This window comes from Pteronotus mesoamericanus, unplaced genomic scaffold, assembly GCF_021234165.1.
Source record: "Pteronotus mesoamericanus isolate MK-2021 breed Mesoamerican mustached bat unplaced genomic scaffold, CSHL_Meso_final scaffold_167, whole genome shotgun sequence".
NCBI lineage: Eukaryota > Metazoa > Chordata > Mammalia > Chiroptera > Mormoopidae > Pteronotus > Pteronotus mesoamericanus.
The window spans coordinates 22,584,696-22,604,245 of NW_026555308.1; the positions used below are offsets into that span (position 1 = coordinate 22,584,696).

Below are 19,550 nucleotides of genomic sequence, written 5' to 3' on the forward strand. Positions count from 1 at the left end.
GCTCAGGGCAGGCATGCCTCCTGGCCTCACCGTGGTCTCCTGCACTGGGGTGAGGAGGACGGGCATCGCCACGAAGTGTGTCTCTGCATGAGCTTGTTCCCAACCACTCTCAAAACCTTTTTTCCTTTGGGACACAGGGCCAGAAATCAGTCAGCGTTACCAACATTAACGTAACCCTTCCTTCTTCAAGGAAGACCACTCCCATTCAAGGGGAGGGTGAGTAGGCAATGCTAACAGAGGAGAAATAGCAGGCTTCACACACACTCACTCTTGGTAAAAATGGAAAGCGCACTTGCCCAGCCTCCCTATTAAACCAATCGAGGTATCAGGAAGTGGGCAGTTTTTAAGTCCTGGGGGACTGGACATTGGGGATCCTGAGATAAGTGCAGCCCAACCGGCTTTACAAACCCCTCTCTACTGGGGTACATCCAGACAAGGGAATTCTACTTGGCACTAAAAAGGAAGGAACTACTGACACACACGACAGCATGGTGAATTTTAAATGTATTACACCAAAGGAAAGAAGCCAGACTCAAAAGCTTTATGATCCATTTATATGGCATTCTGGAAAATGCAAACATATGGGAACAGAAAACAGATCAGTGGGCTGGGGTCCCCTCAGCATGGGGAAAACCACCCTCTTAAGCCTTGTCCTTCTCTAGCTACCACCCTGTCTCCTGTCCTCAGCCAAGCACTTCCAGAGTTGATGCCTGCACTTCCCCAATCCCATGATCAGAATTCCATGCCTTCATTCCCTAGAACTTGTTCTTATTTTTGGTCTGTTGTGTCTTCTCCACTCGAATGTAAGCACTGAGAGGGCAGGAATTTCTGCTATTCTGTTCACTCCTGTGTCCTCAGGGACTAGAATAACACCTGGCCCAGGGAACACCCACAGGAGGTGTTTGTTGAATAACTATGACATAATCACCACTTGCTTATTCTCACCTAGTCGCCTCTGGCAGGGTCCGCCAGGCTTGGCTCCACCTTTATCCCAGAACATCCTTGCTCGTCCACACCATAGTGCGCAGCACCACCTATGTGAGGTGTAAACCCGGCCAGGTCACCCCTAAGTACTCGCCCTGTGAAAACCTGGCAGGGCCTTAGGCAGACCGAAGTCTACGGGCCTCAGCCTTGCTCTTGACCTCTCCAGCAGCAGTCTGGAGCCTCAGCACCTTGGCAGCCCCACTCCTACCCTGTGGACTACTCACTCCAGGTGAAAGCCCCTCCCTGACTCCAGGCCAGATCAGGGCTCCTGCATCCCCCCCAGAGCCCGTTCTCTTTGCTCAGGCATCCACTCTGCACTGCTGTCTCCATTTTGTCATTTATTACTCTTTATCAAGACAGTATTTCCTCGCCAATCTCCTGCTGGGCCATGAGTGCCCCAGGGGAGCTCTGGGTACCCCCCAGTGCCTCCCAGAGGGCCAAGGCCCCAGATAACTGCAAGGCACAGAACTGTCAGGAGCTCACTGAGATGGGCCCCAGTCATTTATGCTTCTCAAGTCCAAACTGCCCCACAGCTGTCATTCACTAGGTAAACAATCCCCACCTGCCCCCTCACCCAGGGCGATGCTGTTTTCGCCTCTACTCCTAGAGGACACGGCAAACCCAAAAGCGCTTTGGCCAGAGGTGACTTGAAACAAACCCGAAAGTTTACTTTGGAAGGGACTTAATAATAAAAGTTGGAAGACATCTTCGGGACGATAAACACCTCCTTCTTCCTTTCTTTCAGCTTCTGGCACAGCACCTTCCCCTAATGGAAATGCTTTCTGGGACACAACCACAAGGCTTCTGAGCAAGGGGCCACCATCTCCAGGGAGGATGGGGAGAGGGGAGAAAACTTCAAAGAAAGCTATTAAAATGTGGTTTTTGTCTTCTGAAAGCTGCGATACCGCCTCTGTAATCTATTTCCATGGTTCTTATAAGCCCCAGGAAAGGCTCTGGTCTGGGGAGCTGAGTTTTTAAAATCAGACAGATTCTCAAAACCATGCCCCACTCACCAGGAAGAGAAAATAATACCCCCCAAGTTTCCAGAAATAAATGTAGAAATAGAAGGGGCACCTTTTGAACTCAACAGAAATTATTCTGTAACTGTAGAAGGTTGTCAGAGCAAAACAACAGAATACACATCCCTGGTAATGAAATATTATAATGCAAATAGGTACTTTAAAAATGTCAAATCAGCTATGTTTTTAAAATAAATGAAAACAAAACATTTTTTTTAATCCCTAACTTAAATAGAAGGAAGTCAGATAGATTTTCAAACTTGTACACAGCACTACTGGATTTTGAGATCACAGTTTGAACATGTGAAATTCTGAATTTTTAAATATCCCAGTATCCTTTGAAAAATAACATGCATTCTATTTGACAAAGAGACTGAGGAGGCTACAGACTTCCTGATAAATATATTAAAGCTCCCTGGGGCGGGGGTGGGGGGGCGGGTGGGGGTAGGACAAGTCCTCTTCTGATTGGCTACAGTGATTTCAATGGGTTGAGATACATGTTTTTTACTGAAACATTATTAACCAGTTGATGGAACTGGAAGAAAGAGAAGGGAGGGGGGATGATCAAATGAAGCAAACTTCTTCAGAAAACCATAAATGGCCCTTCCGGCTTTCTAACTACCATAAAAATCACTTAAAAATTTTACAACAGAAAACAGAAGTAACTTTTTTTTTCATCATTTCAAAGTAAAGCTCTAAAAGTTTTCCTAATTTAGGACTAGAAGACATGATTATTTTTAAATGTCTGGTTAAAAATTAGAAAGTCTCAAAGGTAAGCCACAAACATGTGGACTATTCCTGAATATTTCTATTTCTGTTCAAGCACCAAATAGTGGTGTCAGTAAATGAATATATTCATCTTCACTTTATAACTAAAACAGTCAACTACATTTACAAAATCAAAAATTACTAAAACAGAAATTTTTATTTTCTATGCAACTTGAAACCTTACTGAGAATCATAGAGAAATCAGTATGATCTTATTATCAGAATAATTTTCTTCTGATTTTAATTTTTAAAAGGAAAACCATAAAGTCTATTAAGAAATCCATGACAATTGATAATGTGGGAATATGGACTTAATATTGTTTGCTTAAGAAAAAGGTAAATAGGCTAGCTCCAAATTCTATTTTAAAAATCCACTTCATTATTTTCTTAAAGGAAAATGTCCACTTAAATATAAATACTAACAAAGGCTCTGTATTTTTTTTAAAGATCCTCAGAACCCCTGGACTAATGCCTGCCAACTAAAACACCTACTATGAATTTAGTAATGGGTTATGCAAACATAAATTACAAGGCCAGACATTTTAAAAGGAAAAAAAGGTGATTTATTGACGTGCTGGAGACACGGCAGGATAGAAGCACTATTTCAATTTTCCACATATTCCTCAACACTGCAGATGTGCTAATGCAAAAAGAATTTTAAAATAAAAATTACTCTCAACTTTTCTGGTTCTAACATATCAGTTCATTTACTTAAGAAGTGTTTCCATGGAACTCATTTCCCACAGTCATAATCAATAATAAATCAGATTAAAACATTTAATCTAGTTTCAAGTACAAATGGATTTGAAAGAAAAGAAATATAAATATTTCCCTTATCTTATAGCAGCAAAAAGCATTAAGGCACAAGTTCCATTCTTCACTTTATTAACCCAACCTACCCTGATCATTCTTTTCCCTTTAATTTCTTCATCCTATTCACAGGTCATTCTGTTTGGGGGTCGCATGACGTGGGCAGGGTATCACTGTTGGAACCAGTATTTTTTTCTTTACCATGGCAAAATAATCATTTAAATATATATGAAATACTTTTCATGGTTTGTTTATATATAAGCAAAATAAATAAAAACATCCTTGTCATCAACTTTTAATTAAAGGAAACAAGTTATCACCCTTCCCTGAGTAGGTCATGGGAACTGCATTGGGCTGAAGAAAATCCCTGAACACACATCAACAGAAAAGGAATCTTTCATTTTCCTCATTTGGCCAATGGTAAACAGCTTTACAAATGGTCATTTTCAAAAGCACATGGAACGGCATGGCTGAACAAGCCTATCTCAAAAATAAGCTTGAAAGTACTCTCTAAAAAGAACACACATTTTAAAATGCAAGGGCACAAAAGAACACTGCTGCATTCTAGCACTGTGCATTCTTCCCCAGAAGGCTAATTTGTGTGTACACACACACACACACACACACACACACACACACACACACACACACACACGATATGGGTTCCTGGCACTTTGATTATGTGAACACACCTGACCCCAGGGAAATAGACTGCGACCAGCCCCATATTTCAGACAAACTAAACAGCCAATAGACAGTAATGGCTTTAAGCTACTGATGACCTGGGCCAAAAATGAAGAACCACTTAATCTTCTGAAGGAAACTGTCAATGTTTGGAGGCCCACAGCCGACCTTTCCCCCTGATCTTAATCACAGCCACCTATGATAACAGAGTGGGGTTTATTTTTATGCCTGGCTCCAGACTACAATGATCAATCCTTCAATTCTGACTATTTTGTATCCACACAATGAACTAGAGTAAGCTAAGAGTGTGCGGTTTTCATGGATCCCTGGAGTCATACATGGAATGAAATCCATCCAAGAATAAGATCTAAAATAACTCCATCAAAACTCTAAACACTTTATAAAGTCTCTCCATATTAACCTACAAATTCAATGAAATTCCAATAAAAACCCCAACAGAATTTTTAAAATGGAACCAAATGGTTCTAAAAGACATATGAAAGAAGAGTCTAGATAATTCTGAAGAGTAATGAGACTGGGGGTCTTCTCTTACCAGAAATCAAGACTCAGTAATTATCTGGAAATAATTACGATAGCTGAATAGTAACAGTCATCAGCACTGGATAGGGCTGGTGCAGGCACAAACAGGCAGAAGACGGGGACAGACCAGGAGCCTGGGGTGAGGAGTGGGAGGGCCATGTACCTGAAAGAGGTATTGAAGGCGATTCACTGGGGGAAGGTAGACTGGATGGTAAATGGTTTGGGGACAAAAGGCTCTCAATGGACAAAGATGAACTGGATCCTCACAACCCACACGAAAGCATTAGAGGCCTAATGTAAAAAGCAAAACCAAAAAACTATTGTAAGAAAATATGAGACTGTCTTTGTGACAGCAACATAGGGACAACTTTTGAGATGAGTAAATTTAAAACAAACTTTGTATCAAAAACTGGAAAAATTCACCTGCATTAAAGTTAAAATCTTCCATGCGACAAGTGACACTGCAAACATAGTGAAAAGACAGGCCACGGCTTGGGAAGACATATGAGCAATGTGCATCTGCAACACAGGATCCAGATTCAGAATATTAAAATTTTCTACAAGTTGGTAAGAAAACAGCAAAGCAATCCAGCAGGAAAATGGGCAAAGGATATGAGCAGTTAAGACACAAAAAAGAAAACTATATAGGCCTGCCTTTGTATAAAAGGATTTTGCTCATATTAGAAATAAGAAAATATATGGAAACTCCTGAGCCCCGGGACACTCTCCGGAACACATATAATAATAAATGTCACAACCAAAAATCCACTTGCCATCTAAATCGGGCAATGGATACATCTTCTGCAGTTCATGCACACAGTGGAATAGTGTGTCCCAGCTTAAATGAATAAACTAGACGCATGTACACACTCAGCTACATCACTAAAAGGTAACTCTGGGTGAAAAAGACAAGGTGTCAAAGGATACATTATAAACATAGTAAATATATATATCTCAAGATATTTTGTATATATCGAGATAGCATTTGCATAAAACCATTTGTATAAATAATAAAATACATGTACATCTAAAACACTATCTATTGTTTATGAATGTGTAAGCACTGTTATGAGTGAAAAAGCACACAGAAATGAAACATCAGTTTTAGAATGGGGTTCACACCTGAGGAAGAAGAGAGAGGGGAGGTATGGAAGTGGGATTTTTCACTATAACCTTTTATTTCTATTTGAAAAAAGAGGCATCTGAAGCAAATAAGCAGAATGTAAACATCTATCTAATCTTCATGAAGGACATGAATACCTTTGTTTTGTTTTCTATACTTTTCAGCATGCTGGAAATATTTTATGTTAAAAAAATTAACCCCGGTTGCATAGCTTCATATACAAAAGAACTACTGCAGGTACAGTCCTGCAGGAGGCCTGTGAGTGGGACTCAGGGGAGGCAGAGGTGGCCGAATCTTCTGGGCCTTTCCGGCTGAGCCACCACTTCGTGGGGCAAGAATGGGGTCTGTGTGACACAAGCCTTTCTTAGGGCTGAAAGGTATCACATACCTTACAAGTGCAAGGTTCTAGTGGCACGACAGGGAAGGCAGTGTGGGAGGTGCCAGGAGCCGAGGTCACCCCCACCGCCAAGGCCGGAGACCCTGGAGAAAAGCTGAATTGTGGCCAACTGCCCAATCTCAGATTACTTGATCGCAGGCTTCTCTGCAGCTGGCCCTCTTTAAAGTGTCCCCAGTGTGGAGTCAGTAAATAAATGAATAAATATGGGGTCAAACTGGGGCCCCAGCTGGCCTTCTGAACTAAAATGGTGACCTTTCAAATGGAAAGCAGGGAACCACCAAGACTGGAGTCCTGCAGCTGCAAGTCGCTCTGTAAGTAAGTTACCCCCTTGAGAAGTAATCCAGACTGTTCTCTCCCCTGAGTGCATTGGAAGTCTATCTGCTGGGGAGACAAGCAGGGTGACTGCATGTGGCCGACCCCTCTAGGGCACAGGCGGGCTCTGTGTGCCTCGACGGCGGCCGCTGGAACTCGGTTAGCACTCCCCACAGAGCCGCTCTAGCACAGACCCGCGGCTGATCGGCCGGGCTAAGAAACCTCCAGCCACTGCCACTGGTCATTGGCTGTGACACCCTAGGGGACTTCCTCCTCCTCTCTGGCCTCAGTTTCCTTCCTTTAAAATGAAGATAAATACTGTACCTATTTCATAGGTATCCTGTGAGTGTTAAACCAGCCAATAAAGTGTGCAGAACAGTGCTTGGCACACAGTAAGCGCTCAATGAGTGTCAGCTGTTGTTATTTGCTGTTACTGCTGTGTCCCTGAGCCCTTAACACAGAGCTGTCCTGGTACACACTGTCTCACACACGATGGGATCACCATGGGCTGTCTGCTGCATGAGGAATGAATTCTGAATAGAACAACCCTAAGAGATAAAGTAGGCGAGGCCCACTGAAAAGAAAGGGCAACGCCTACACCTTAGGCCCATGGGGAGGACAAGCCCGAGTGAGCCTGAGGAAGGAGAGGGCCAAGCTCCAGAGTTCTGGGTTCTCAGCCACCCAGCATTGCATCACCACCTCCTTTCTCAAGTCAAACAACAGAGGTGACCTGGCTTGCCCAGAACTCAAATCCAGTTAGTGACAGAACCAGAAGCAGAATCCAAGTGTCCTGATTCCCAGTACAACACTCCTTTAATTATAGCCACTATACCGGGCATATGTATTCCTGTTAAAATACTGGGCCACAAACGAAATTATTATTTTCCATATGCCAGGCACGCAAGGCTCCTAGCAAACTTACTTTTTATAAAACTCACATTTGCAAGTTAAAACCAAGAACCAACATTAGTCAATAATCAATGTTCAATGATAATCCCCACCTACAGGCTCCTGGCCAAAGGAAGGGAAAAAAACAAAACCCTAAGCCAACAGATCTCAGGATCAGTGGGACTTGTTTTCTCATTGTCTCTTTCTTGACTAACATAATCTCCAAATTAAAGGGGAGATTTTCCTGTGCTTTGGCTTATAATAATTCCCGTAAGTTAACCAGCGTTCCCAAGCAAATGTCAGATTTTAGCCTAATTGCTCCTCCCTGGGTATCCTCCCAACTAAATGTACCTCCCAATACACAAAAAAATCCTTTAAATGAGTATGTTACCTCAAAGCAATACTCAAAATCCTTTTTTTCAACTAAAAGAAGAGGAAACTGCTTACAATTAAATGAATAAAAATTGACTTCTGGAAGCTAAATGGAGAAGAGTTTGGTGCCGTGGTTATGGCCTGGTTCCTGGGAGCCCGCGCTGGGGCGGCAAGTGGCTAACATTCTGTAATGCGACACTAATGGCTCCCGCCTCCTCAGGTAACTGCGAGGGGCAGTGAAACGGGACAGCGAAACATTTGAGGCACTTCGCATAATGCTCAGCTCTTAGTAAGTACTCAATAAATATTAATACATAACAGTTCACTACAGTTTCAACCAAATTTTATGGTTTTCATATTTAGCCATTATACCTTACAAAGATATTTACTGATAAGAGGCTGTGAGTGAGCTCTCTTCTCCACCCACATTATTATTACATCTACATGGCATGACATTCTCCATTCGAAATGCATTGCAGTTGAAGTTATTGACCAGAAAGGCTACTCTCAAAGAACAGCTTCCAAAGAGAGTCCAGCAGCAAGTATTTCCACTCTACAAACAGTAAAGCTAAAGCAAAGGGAAAGAAAATGACCATCTGGACACATGGAAGGGACACACTTTTATTTTACTGACTCTATTCAAGTCTACAGTACAAACTAGGTCTATAGTTCATAGACCTATTGGCCTACTCTATGATTTACGAGTATTTTCTTAGAATTTTAGTGTTCTTTCGTAGCTTTAAAATCCATTCATGAACACAATTTCTCCATCCAAAAGATTAGATATTAATAACATACACATAACGTGCCATTTAGTGAGCTTCTACTATTTGCCAGGGTTATTCTGGATATCCCACAACATTTTGTCTGACTCACAATAACACCAAAATAGTTGTCATCACTCCCATTTCCTGGATGAGAAAATGGAGGTTCAGACAAATTGTACAACTCAGCATGGTCTCGACTAAACTTCCACAACACACCAATCTAATGGTCTTTTCCTTCTGACAGTTATTAAACTCTCAAATACTTTGTCTGTTATACTTAAAATAGCCCTTTAAAAGCTGCTAGACACATGAAGGAAGCGACGCATGAGCTCAGGAAGGAAAGGGAACGCCAGCCCTGTCGACATTTCAGTGCGTTTGGACAGGCCGCCCTTCAGGGCTCACAGAAAGTGGGACCTAGGGGCTCTAGAGGCCTCCCTGCTGCCCTTGGTCAGGGCCCCATGCACAGCTCTGTTTCCTGTGTCATGGAACACAGAAAAATGAGAGATTAACTCTTCACAATAGCCTAAGAATTCAGTTTTCAATAAGGTCTCCTTCCAACTCACGTTTCTTAACCAGACTTTCTAACATCCAAATGAAACAGCATTCCTGGTCTTTGAAAGCAGAGGGACTGGATCTGATGCCTGAAGGAAAGTGTGTGATAAGAGCAAACAAAGACAATCAGGCCTTTAGCAGAAAGATGTATTAGGGACCCCAATGCTAAGCAGCCTGTTAAATTCATCAGTGGGAGCAGGATGTGCAAAGGGGCATTTTCCATTCTTTGATTCAAAAAACTTCCCTTAACTTCCTGAAGAACCCCCACCCATCCACACTCACTCACTGACATACTGTCCTGTTTTAGTTCTTACCATCACCTGAAATTATCTTATGTATCTTTTGTTTACTTGGTCACTGCCTGCCTGCCACTGTATGAGAACTGGAACCTTCTCTCTCAGAGTCTGCTATATCTTAGCACTTCAAACTGCCCCTGGCCCCCGAGAAGGGTGCAGAACTACTTGTAGAAGAGAGGGAGGAAAAAAACACAGGAAGAAAAGTGTTTACTGAGAGCTACTACATGCTCTGTGCATATGAATTCACTTCACAAGCCTAGTAGCCAGGACATTCATTATTGGTTCTGCTTATTTACGTACACAGGGTGCAACTCTCAGAGTGCTCAGTGACCTCCCTCAAGGTCACTCGGCCCGAACATCCATGTCACCACTTACTACTATCAATTCCACTTCCAGCCCAGGACTGGACATTTACCTTCCAGGAATCTCATCTACTCCTCACCATAACACCTTGAAGGAAGCAGAACACAGTTCTGCAAGTAATGGAACTGAGGTGAAGTTTCTGTCCCAGAGCTACTGAGCCATGGAGCTAGGACTTGGCTTAATCTGCCCAGGCCTGAGGGAATCCTCTGCTCTGCAGGCCTCTGTGACGCCCCCAGAGCACGCTGCAGTGTCTCTCTGGAACCTGGAGGGATAATGTGGCCACCAGCCTCTTACTGACTTGGGGCTGAATTAGGTGTGAGTTATATTCATTACTCTGTCACACGTGGGGCAGGTTTTCTCTCCTAGGGACCCAAAGGAAACAAGAAAGTAAACTCTTGGGTTGATAAGTTGTCTTAAAGAGTTTAATTGGTAACAGTTAAAAAATTCACTTTTAATATTTAAACGTTTTCTGGTTAAAGTCTTATTATAACTTAACGGTGGGTAATTCTAGAATGATTAACATCCAAGTTGATTATTTGGGCTTTATAATTTTGCCATATACTGGAGTAGCCTTTTTACCACTAAGCTGATACTGCCAAAATGAAAATTCACATGGTACTTTTACGTGGGGATTTTCTTCAGAGTCAAAGAGAACAACTGAATAATAACCTGTGCGGGGATTTCCCACACCCCTACAAACCGAGGTATTTGTGCAACCATCACCAGTTACTAATTCCAGAACATCCTTATATCCCCAAAAGAAACCCTAAAAGCATTAGTAGTCACTCCCTATTTCTCACCCCAACTCCTGGCAACCAACAGTCTACTTCCTGTCTCTACAGATTCTAGACATTTCACATAATGTGGTCTTTTTGTGCCTGGCTTCTTTCACTTGGCATAATGTTTTCCAAGTTCATCCATGTTGTAGCATGTATCAGTGCTTCATTCCTTTTTACAGCTGAATAATATTCCAATTGGTTGCTTCTACTTTTTGGTTATTTTGAATAATGCTGCCAAGAACATTCATACACAAGTTTCTGTGTGGACATGGTTTAAGTTCTTTTGGATATACACCTAGGAGTGGACGTGCTAGGTCATAGGGTAACTGCATGATTAACTTTTTAAAGAATTGCCAAAGAAAGGCATTTCTTGAATTTTTTCATTTAATTCTGTACAAAAAAAACAAAACAAAAAACTTATGAGTCAAATTAAGTTTTATTTATTATCTGCCTGGTTTTTAAAAAAAGAGTTTATTTTTAGAGAGAGTAGAAGGGAGGGAGAAAGAGAGGAAGAGATATATGGATGTGTGAGAGAAATATTGATTAGCTGCCTCTCTCACGTCCCCAACCGGGGCACCAGGCCCACAACCCCTAGGAATGTGCCCTGACTGGGAATCGAACTGGTGACCTCTCACTTTGCGGGACACTCAACCAACCGAGATACGCCAGTCAGGGAGCAATTTGTTGGATGATGAGGGATACTTGTATTCCTAGCTGGTGTCCACCTACACTGCCAGTCTTCTAAGCTTGCGGGCCTCTCTCCCACCACCGCCCTTCCTAAAGGGCCCATGCCTCCAGTGGCATGCCTGGTCTGCTCTCCTCTTTGAAAGTCACAATTTTTCAAATCAGTGTTGTGGGTTTCAATGAACCCATTTGAGTGTCTAGTGAGGTACATGAAACATTATGCTGGTGTTTTTAGTCTTTCGTGTACATTGATTTTAGATTCTTATGAGAATAGGAGCAAAAAACAAAAAACTGTGTTGTAAACTGGAGAGCCATAGAGGCTCTCATAGTCTGTCAATTTGCTTAAAACCAGGGGAGAGTTGAGAGTTCAGTCACTACTCTACACACAAACTTGTCCAGTCAGAGCTAAAACGTGTGAATGCTGTTTTAGAGTTTAGAAAGTACAGGGAGTGCACAGGCTCCTTTAATCCTCACTCCAGTTCCAGGATGCAGATGGAGTAATTGTCTTCCCCTTAGCTACCTGGGTGACTGGGAACCCAGCAGGTCCTGCAGGGCGAAGACGCCCTCCAGGCTTCTAACCAAGCCCCAGCCACACTGTCTCAAGGAGGCCTGTGCAGGACGCGTCCATTTGAATTGCGACTTTATTTTTAAGTGACTCTCTTTTTCCAGGCTGAGTCACTCCCTGCAGTGTCTATATAAAGGCTGTAGAGGCAGTGACTAAATGTATTTGGGCCTGGGCCACAACTATATATTACTGCCCCCTTCCTCCCCCAGCCTGCTGACTCCTTTTCTCAGAGGGAGTGAAAAAAAAAGAGTCAAAACTTTGCAGCATCTTCCCATCCTTTTGTCCTCCTCACATAGGTAAAAAGGGACTAAGTGACTTACGTGTAAAGGCGACAGCGTTGGGGCACATGATTTCATCTTACTCAGAAACAGTCCTGATGAGTAAAAAGATGACTATAGCTTTCCCAAAGAAGACCCCTGCACCCCTCACCTGCCGCAGCCCAGAAGGAATCTACACATCAGGTCCATTCCAATGATGGCACAGGATTTCTTTCCAAGTAAAACCTCAAGTCGACTCCTGATTTTTTACAACAGTTTCCCAAGAATGTAAAACTCAGAAAAACACTCTAGCCTGAGACAGAAAGGGCAAATTAACATTCTGGCACTCAGGAAATTAATGCCAGTGAACAGGCAGTTATGTCAGCAGTAAAAAGAACATTCCCTGTCAGAGTCAGGCATGCTGACCGAGGAGGCGGGGTGGTGAGGGTGTGGCTGGCGTCAGGCCCAGGGCCACCTGCCCTGGTGGGGACAGTGAGTGAGGAAGGGGTGATCAGTCCCAGTGCTGACCCCACGGAGCTAAGCCCCAAAGGCCAGCCCTGGGGCTGAGCTCTGCTGATAATGGCAGAAGCAAGAGATGGTGACATGGAAAGAAGCCACCTGCATTTGGGCAGGACAGATGTAGAAAACACGAATCTGGAATGTAAGCGTGGCAGAGCAGGTGTCATGAGGATTAACACTACAGAGGAAGACGTGTTTAGGCAAAAATACATCAGGGGAAAAAATGACCAATAAGAGCTCCGGCACTGCAGCTCGGCTTTAAATCTCACTGAAGAGTTGTGGTCCATTCTACAGGAAACATAAATGGACCTTGCAAAGTCAGAGAGAGAAATGCCTAAGACACATTCTAGGTAAGGAGCTGGATACAGTGACAGGACAAAAATGACCCCTGAGGGTGGTTTTATAATAAAAATCAATGCATTTTGGGTCTGTGGTTCTCTTCTCTTCCTCTCATTTCCCCCTAATAAAGGATGGTTCTGCCTTAATGAAAAAAATTGGAACAAAACAAAAAACATCCCTGTGCTCTTTCTGGAAGCAAGTCCAGCACTGAAGACTTTTCTTCTGATAGTTGAGCATCTCATTCAAAGAGCTCAGGCCGGTGAGCTGGAACTGCTCCCCTGCAAACATCCTGTGACTTCACCTTAGGGCCTGCACTGCACTGAGCCACATCTGCATCTGCTCCAGCTTCTGGGCCTGCTGGGGAGGCAGCACAGCCCAAAAGTTAAGAGAATCAACTCTGGGCCCAGGCTTCCTGGGATCAAGTCTCAGCTTGGCTGAGCAGCCACTATGAGAATCTCGAGTCAAACTTTGGTCTGAGAAGCAAACATAAAAATTAACTGAATGAAAACAAAAAACACATATAAAGCAATTCCTAGGCAGAATCATGAAACACTGGTACTGTCCCTTTCATGGCCCCTGGTGGGAAATAACTCAGTTTCCAGGAGTGAGGAGTTGGCCCGGTGCACTGGGGGTTTCTTGGCATGGCACCTGCATACTTCCACGTCCCCATTGATCCAATCTGCAGTCAGCTTTATCAATACAGATGCCATTAGTAGGGATGCCATTTGGGGCATCAAAGGTAATCTTGGCCCACCTATGCCTCAGATCTCTGATCAAAGCAACGGAAAAGCAGAAGGCAAGGCTTTTCGCCTACAAGGCACATAGTTCTAAGGTCTTGAGAAAGCTACTACCTCCCCCTCCCCTGCACACACTGCCACCTGCCTGGCGTTGCCCTTCCCCAGCCTTGGGCAGAAGTGTCATCACTGCAGAGATGCCTGTGCCTGCTGCCAGCCTGCGGGACCCTCACCACAACGGAGGTGCCCAGTTCCTCCACCTTAGTGCCCAGCCTGGGGGTTGGAGCAGAGTGGCTTCTGCCCAGAGGTAAGGGCCTTGGCACTGATCTCTCACGCAGCCCCTGCCCCACCTGTCATCCCTATCTGAGCACAGCTAGAAAGAGGGCAAAGGAGGAGACACACAGGAACAGGATGCTCCCAGAGTGGCATGCTGAGACTGCCAATGTGTTCCCCAGAGCTGTCCTCTAAGCCGGGGTCCACGTGAGTCTCAGAGTCCAAGAGAAACTACATGCAAATATGTGCATTTTTCAGGCGAGCAAGTCCTTAACATTCATCAATATTTCAAAAATTGGGAACCAAGGCTTAAAAAAGCAGCCCTGTGTACCTATAGTACGAGTTACTGAGGTGCATGTGGCTTGGAGCCTTACCACCATGGATATGCAAGTGACTCTGGGGGGAAAGTCTGCACTCAGAAGATTCCAGTTATAGCATCCTAGCACTTAACACGCTGCGACAGAATGTTCTACTTGCATGGTATGAAGACAAGAAACTTTTTAAGAACAGGAACTGGATTTGCCCCCAGGGCCAAACCGTCTGGCACATGAAAGGTGTTCAAAAGGTATTTGTAAAATGAAAAACTGTTATTACAAACCAACTTTTAGAGCACTTTGGTTGAAACTACCTGTATTTGTTGCTTTTTTAAAGTTCCCTGAACCAACTTTGGAGGAGCAGAAAGCTATATCTAATGCATTCCATAATAAACATTGTAAGTTAATACTTGTAACAAACACATACTGGACTCTAAGTGCCAGGCCTGTGTGGAGCCCCCACACCCCCCACACCCCCCCACACCCTCCTCCGCACGCACGCGTGCACACACAGCCCCCCGCCCCTCGCCCCCATCAGTCCTGTGAGCTGGGCCCTGTCATTACGTTTTCTATAAATAATGAAGCTGAGACTTTGGGAGGTTAAGTAATTTGCCCAATGGCAACAGCCATATTATTTTTGCAGATAAGTCCCTCCAAAAATAATATGAAAAGCAACACAACCTAGAAATACCCTCCCAGTTTCTTTTTTACATTCAAATGTCAATTATTAATTCAATAGGAAATGAGTGTTTAGTTACAAAATTAAAATTAAAAATGTTTTTCTTTGAAAGGAACTCATTATTTTGAATCAAAGAAATGCATAAAACTTCACAAGTATTTGCAAAATCACTGCAATCTCCTTCAAATTAACTACAATTTTGATGTTAAAAAGATATAAGCAATAATATCAACTGACTATGAATGTATTAATCTAATGACATAAAACTGAAACTAAAAAAAAATTATTCTAAGCAAAAGATATTCAAGGCTCTGGTCACCCCGGTGCCAGCCTATCCATGTTCCTGTGGCTTGTCCCAGGTGAACAGCCGTCTGTCGGACGCCACTGGCCTTCCCGGAAGCCTCCTGTCAGAGCCCACCTGTCCCTCTGGACTTGAGGTTTCTCAGTTGCCCTTGGACAGGGCCAGTCTAGGAAAATACAAATTCCCTGTCGAGAGAAAACCTTACTCACCTCTGCCTTCACCCTGGTGACTAATCCTGTATATTAGACTTACTTGATAGTCAACAGACAGTAAGAGGACATTTTCTTCTTTCCCAGAACAAAGAGCAATGCCAGCTTTTTCACTGAGAATCAACACATTTGATGCAACACGAGCAAGAGGACCACTGGCCCTGGTCAGCCTCAGTTGGCTCCTCTGGAATAAGGCCCCATTGTCACTCAGCCAGTCATGCGAGGCGTGGGGATCCTAGTCTATGTCCACATGAAGAGCTGCCTTCCTGCCAGCAAGCCAATTTCTTTTTTATACCTGAGAACAAAGTCCTAAGCAGCCCTCATTTTCACAGGTGCAATTTTCTAGAATGTTCCCTCCACAGTAAGTGGTAATTTGTTTCCTCCCTTTTTTTAATAATCTGTCCAGCAGTAGAGTCAGGAGAAGTGGCTGATGTCAAAGAGAAGTTGGTCTCCTCTGAACTGAAACCCCAAACAAAATGACAATCCAATATCCTCTCCAGATCCCAGGTTCCATACCTACCAGAGCCCCCCAGTTTACCATCAGATCACCCCCATATACTCCCTTCCCTCTGTGTAGCCCAGAGGACCCCAGCTGTGGCAGCTATCCACCCCACCTCCGCTATGGCCTTAGGTGGCTTCAAAATTTCAAAGAGAAGGTTGTGGTTGGTGGCATAAGTGAACCTGTCTTCTCTACCAGGTCTCGCCTCAGGGTTCCCACAGGGACCCCACACAGATGTCCAGGATGGAACTGGGATAGGGAAATGCAAGGGAGGAGCAGGGGCGGGAGCCTGCCGGCAGCTTCACCCTTCCACAAGTCCTGGAGACATGGGCTGGAGATTCGAGCAAGACTCTCCCTACTGCAGCGGAAGCAGCCCGAGTGGGTACCGGCCTTGAACAGCTGGCAGAGGCCAGAAACAAGCCGGATGGCAACTTCCATCCTCTTCCACGAGGGTTTCTGGGTACCCTCCTCCACAGAAGACAATGTCTCAAAATGTGCCCTGAGAAGAAATGCCCCAAATGGCATTTACCAACCAGGCTGTCACTTTCTAAGCCTATTTGTTGGCTTTAGGAGATAAAATGCAGTTTCAGGCTGGGTCTCTTCAAGTAACTGGCATAGGATTCAATACCAGCTATGTGAGCTGGTCCCCAGTTCCTGCAAAACGAAGCCTGTTTAGACATCAATGGAGGGACTGGGCCCAGTTCAGTCCAATCACAATTTATCAGCCCAGGCAGCCCTCAGTGGCTGAAGGGAATATACCCCTATCCCCTAACAGGATTCTGGGACTCCAGAGGAACATCCAAGAATCCAATTCCCTGCTTGGCCCACTTCACGGAGCTCGTCCTATGACCGATTAGATTTACTTTTTACTGCCTAGCCTCTCAGAAGGATGACCTTACCTTTCTTTTTTAGATTTTCTATGAACACTCCTGGACATATAGTCATTAAAGGAGGGACAATAAGAACATAGGACAGCAGATGACAGCTGATTACTGGAACAGCGCTGAGAGTGGCTCAAGAGGCAGACATGACAGGATGGGCAGGGGAAACAAAGTAAAGGACGAAAGCTCGGGACACCCTGCTGCTAGACCCTCTGGGAAGGTCTCATCCGACACAGCCTGAGAGGGGGACAGCAACAGAAGGAAGTGCTGTGCTTGGTTCCTTTCTTTGTTCCTGTCTTTACTCAGGACAAGATGGAACATGGAGAATACAAGCTCCCCTCAAAACTGCACAAAGGGCAGCAACACACAGGCACAAATTACTCTGATCTGCATTTTTGGTTGGATAAAATATGGGGGATTCATGCTTAAGGGCAGGGTGAGGTGAAGATGGTAAGTAGTAGGTCTCAGTTTTAAAACCTTTAGGTAGATCTGCCCCTAGAGCCCTCTTTCTTTCCCCTGAACTATCACGTTCTCTCCCAACATATGTATTCTGAAAATGAGGGTTAGCTAGTTTCCCCAAATGATTCACAGTAGCTCTTCCCTAAATAGCAAGCTCCTCTGGAACACTTAAAATGAGTCCACTTTTAAAAATTCAACTCACACATCATTTTTCAGGATTTCTGTACATTGCAAATGAGGTATATTGTAAAAGTTAGAGGCATCCCTCCCAGAAAGCAGCTTTTCTTCCAGGCCTGTTCCTTTGTCCTCCATGGAAGAATCCAGAGGCCTGGGAGCTGGGGCCAAAGCTGCGGGCAGCAGCAGGCCATTTGCCCCCGAGTTGGGGGGTGCAGGAGGCAAGAAGAGCCCACGACACGAGAACCATCGTGGGCCAAACTGGCAGAAGCTCCCTGAAAAGCAATTCCCACATCTGTGCAACTGTCCATAAAACTCTATTTCTTACGAAGCCTTTGATAAGGACTGAAGAAAAAAGGGACCTAGAAAGCAGACCAGGAAAATACTGCCCCGACTACTCTAAACATTGTCCTCCGAAACACAAACTTATAAAAAATAAAAATAGGAGCGCATGAAGAGCACATTTCCAGTGCCCTTTAAAGTGTATTTCAGGAAACACAGGCATTTTAAAGGCCTTACCAGACTAAATGTCTGATTTACAAGAAATACTGGCATACTGCCTCCTGGGACAGCCCACCTCCCCCTCCGCCCCGTCTTCATTCTCAGTGATCCTCCCTGGACTCAGGGTGGCGTGGGCAGGGAGCACAGGGGCCAGAGGCCAGGACAGGCTCGAGGAGCTGACCTGGCCACACACCTGTGTGTGCCTCTGGAATCAGCTCATACTTTAATTTGCTCAGACAACCTATCAATGCCCACATTCCTCGGCCCACGCGGAAGCATGCATGCAGTCTGCTGGTATGGGGCGGAGGGCAATTGAAAGAAAGAAGAAAATTGTCTGTCTGACGGAAGTGAAATGCTTACAGCACGTCTTCTGCATATGTACCAGGATAATGAGACCCCTTCAAAGAGACCTGGACGAAACACTGCCTCACCTCTGGAGTGTTCTTCTTGAACTCTCGGCTCTGCTCGATGAGCCGCTTTCTAGACTGCTCGCTTTCATCTTGCCGGTTTGCCAATACTGTTGCGGTGGCATCGAGTTCCCTCTGTCGAAAGAAACAAAAAAAAAGGGAAGATAAGATTGTAATTGCACTTTGTATCCGAGGAGATCATATTTGCATTTGACCAGAACGTAGGGGAAGAGCCCCGGCCCTCCAGGGACTGTCAGCTCATCTGCAGAAGAGGCGCAGGGGGCTGTGGACAGGGAAATGGACACAATCACATGCTTCCCGTCCAGCCCCACGCGCTGGTTTGAGAAAACCAAACTCACTCAGCTTTGATGTGTGTATTGACGCCACCTCACAAATGACTGTTTCTTTAACAGTACACGCAGACATATTTTTCTTTGTTAAAACCAGAGTCAGGCCAATGCCCAAATGCCATCCCTCCCTGCAGCCACTCACTTCTGTTCTTAACGAGTGTCTCTTCCTGTCACATCTCTATGCTCTGTCCTTCTGATTCACTCTGTGCTCTCCACATCGCAGCATTCCGTTTGGCTGTCCTTCAACAGCGCAGGCCCAGAGTCTTTTGTAATGATACTTTACTAGCTTTCATTCGACAACTATTTATTGCGGAGGTAGACATCATCTCCAGGACCATTAAAGTTAACCTGATACTTGTTTTCAAGAGGAACCTTCACAAGGCAAATTCCAAGAATAATGATGTCCCATATCTTGTAAACTTTCAGGAATGAGGCACCTGGAAACAGTGGTTGTTCTCAAACTATTATATTTACACAGGCACTATGAGAAACACATCAGGAGTGGGCTCCCTGTAAAAAGGACCTGCCAGGGACTAAGGGTTCTGGGCTCTGCTATACACGACAAGCTGACACTCAAAGCATCAGAGAACTCGTGCCCTAACCTCAGACCTCAGAAATTCTGGGAGTGGCCACCAAAAGGATCTGTTTCAAACAAGCCTCCAGCAGATGGGCCCAGAATGGTGTTCCAGGCTGACCGCAGGGGCTCAAGGATGCGTTCCCCTAGCCACTGAGAGGCCCATTTTAGAGACAC

The 19,550-nt window shown here is 44.5% G+C and overlaps 1 protein-coding gene across 4 annotated transcripts in view; it reads right to left on the minus strand.

The window, feature by feature from the left end:
* Positions 1-19,550, minus strand: part of CUX1 (cut like homeobox 1) — a 364,417-nt gene that overhangs the window by 269,715 nt on the left and 75,152 nt on the right. For all 4 annotated transcript variants that reach the window (XM_054589770.1, XM_054589769.1, XM_054589768.1 and 1 more), the window contains exon 2: positions 18,474-18,584. In XM_054589770.1, coding sequence (XP_054445745.1) covers positions 18,474-18,584 — 111 coding nt within the window. The remainder of the gene's footprint in view (positions 1-18,473; positions 18,585-19,550) is intronic.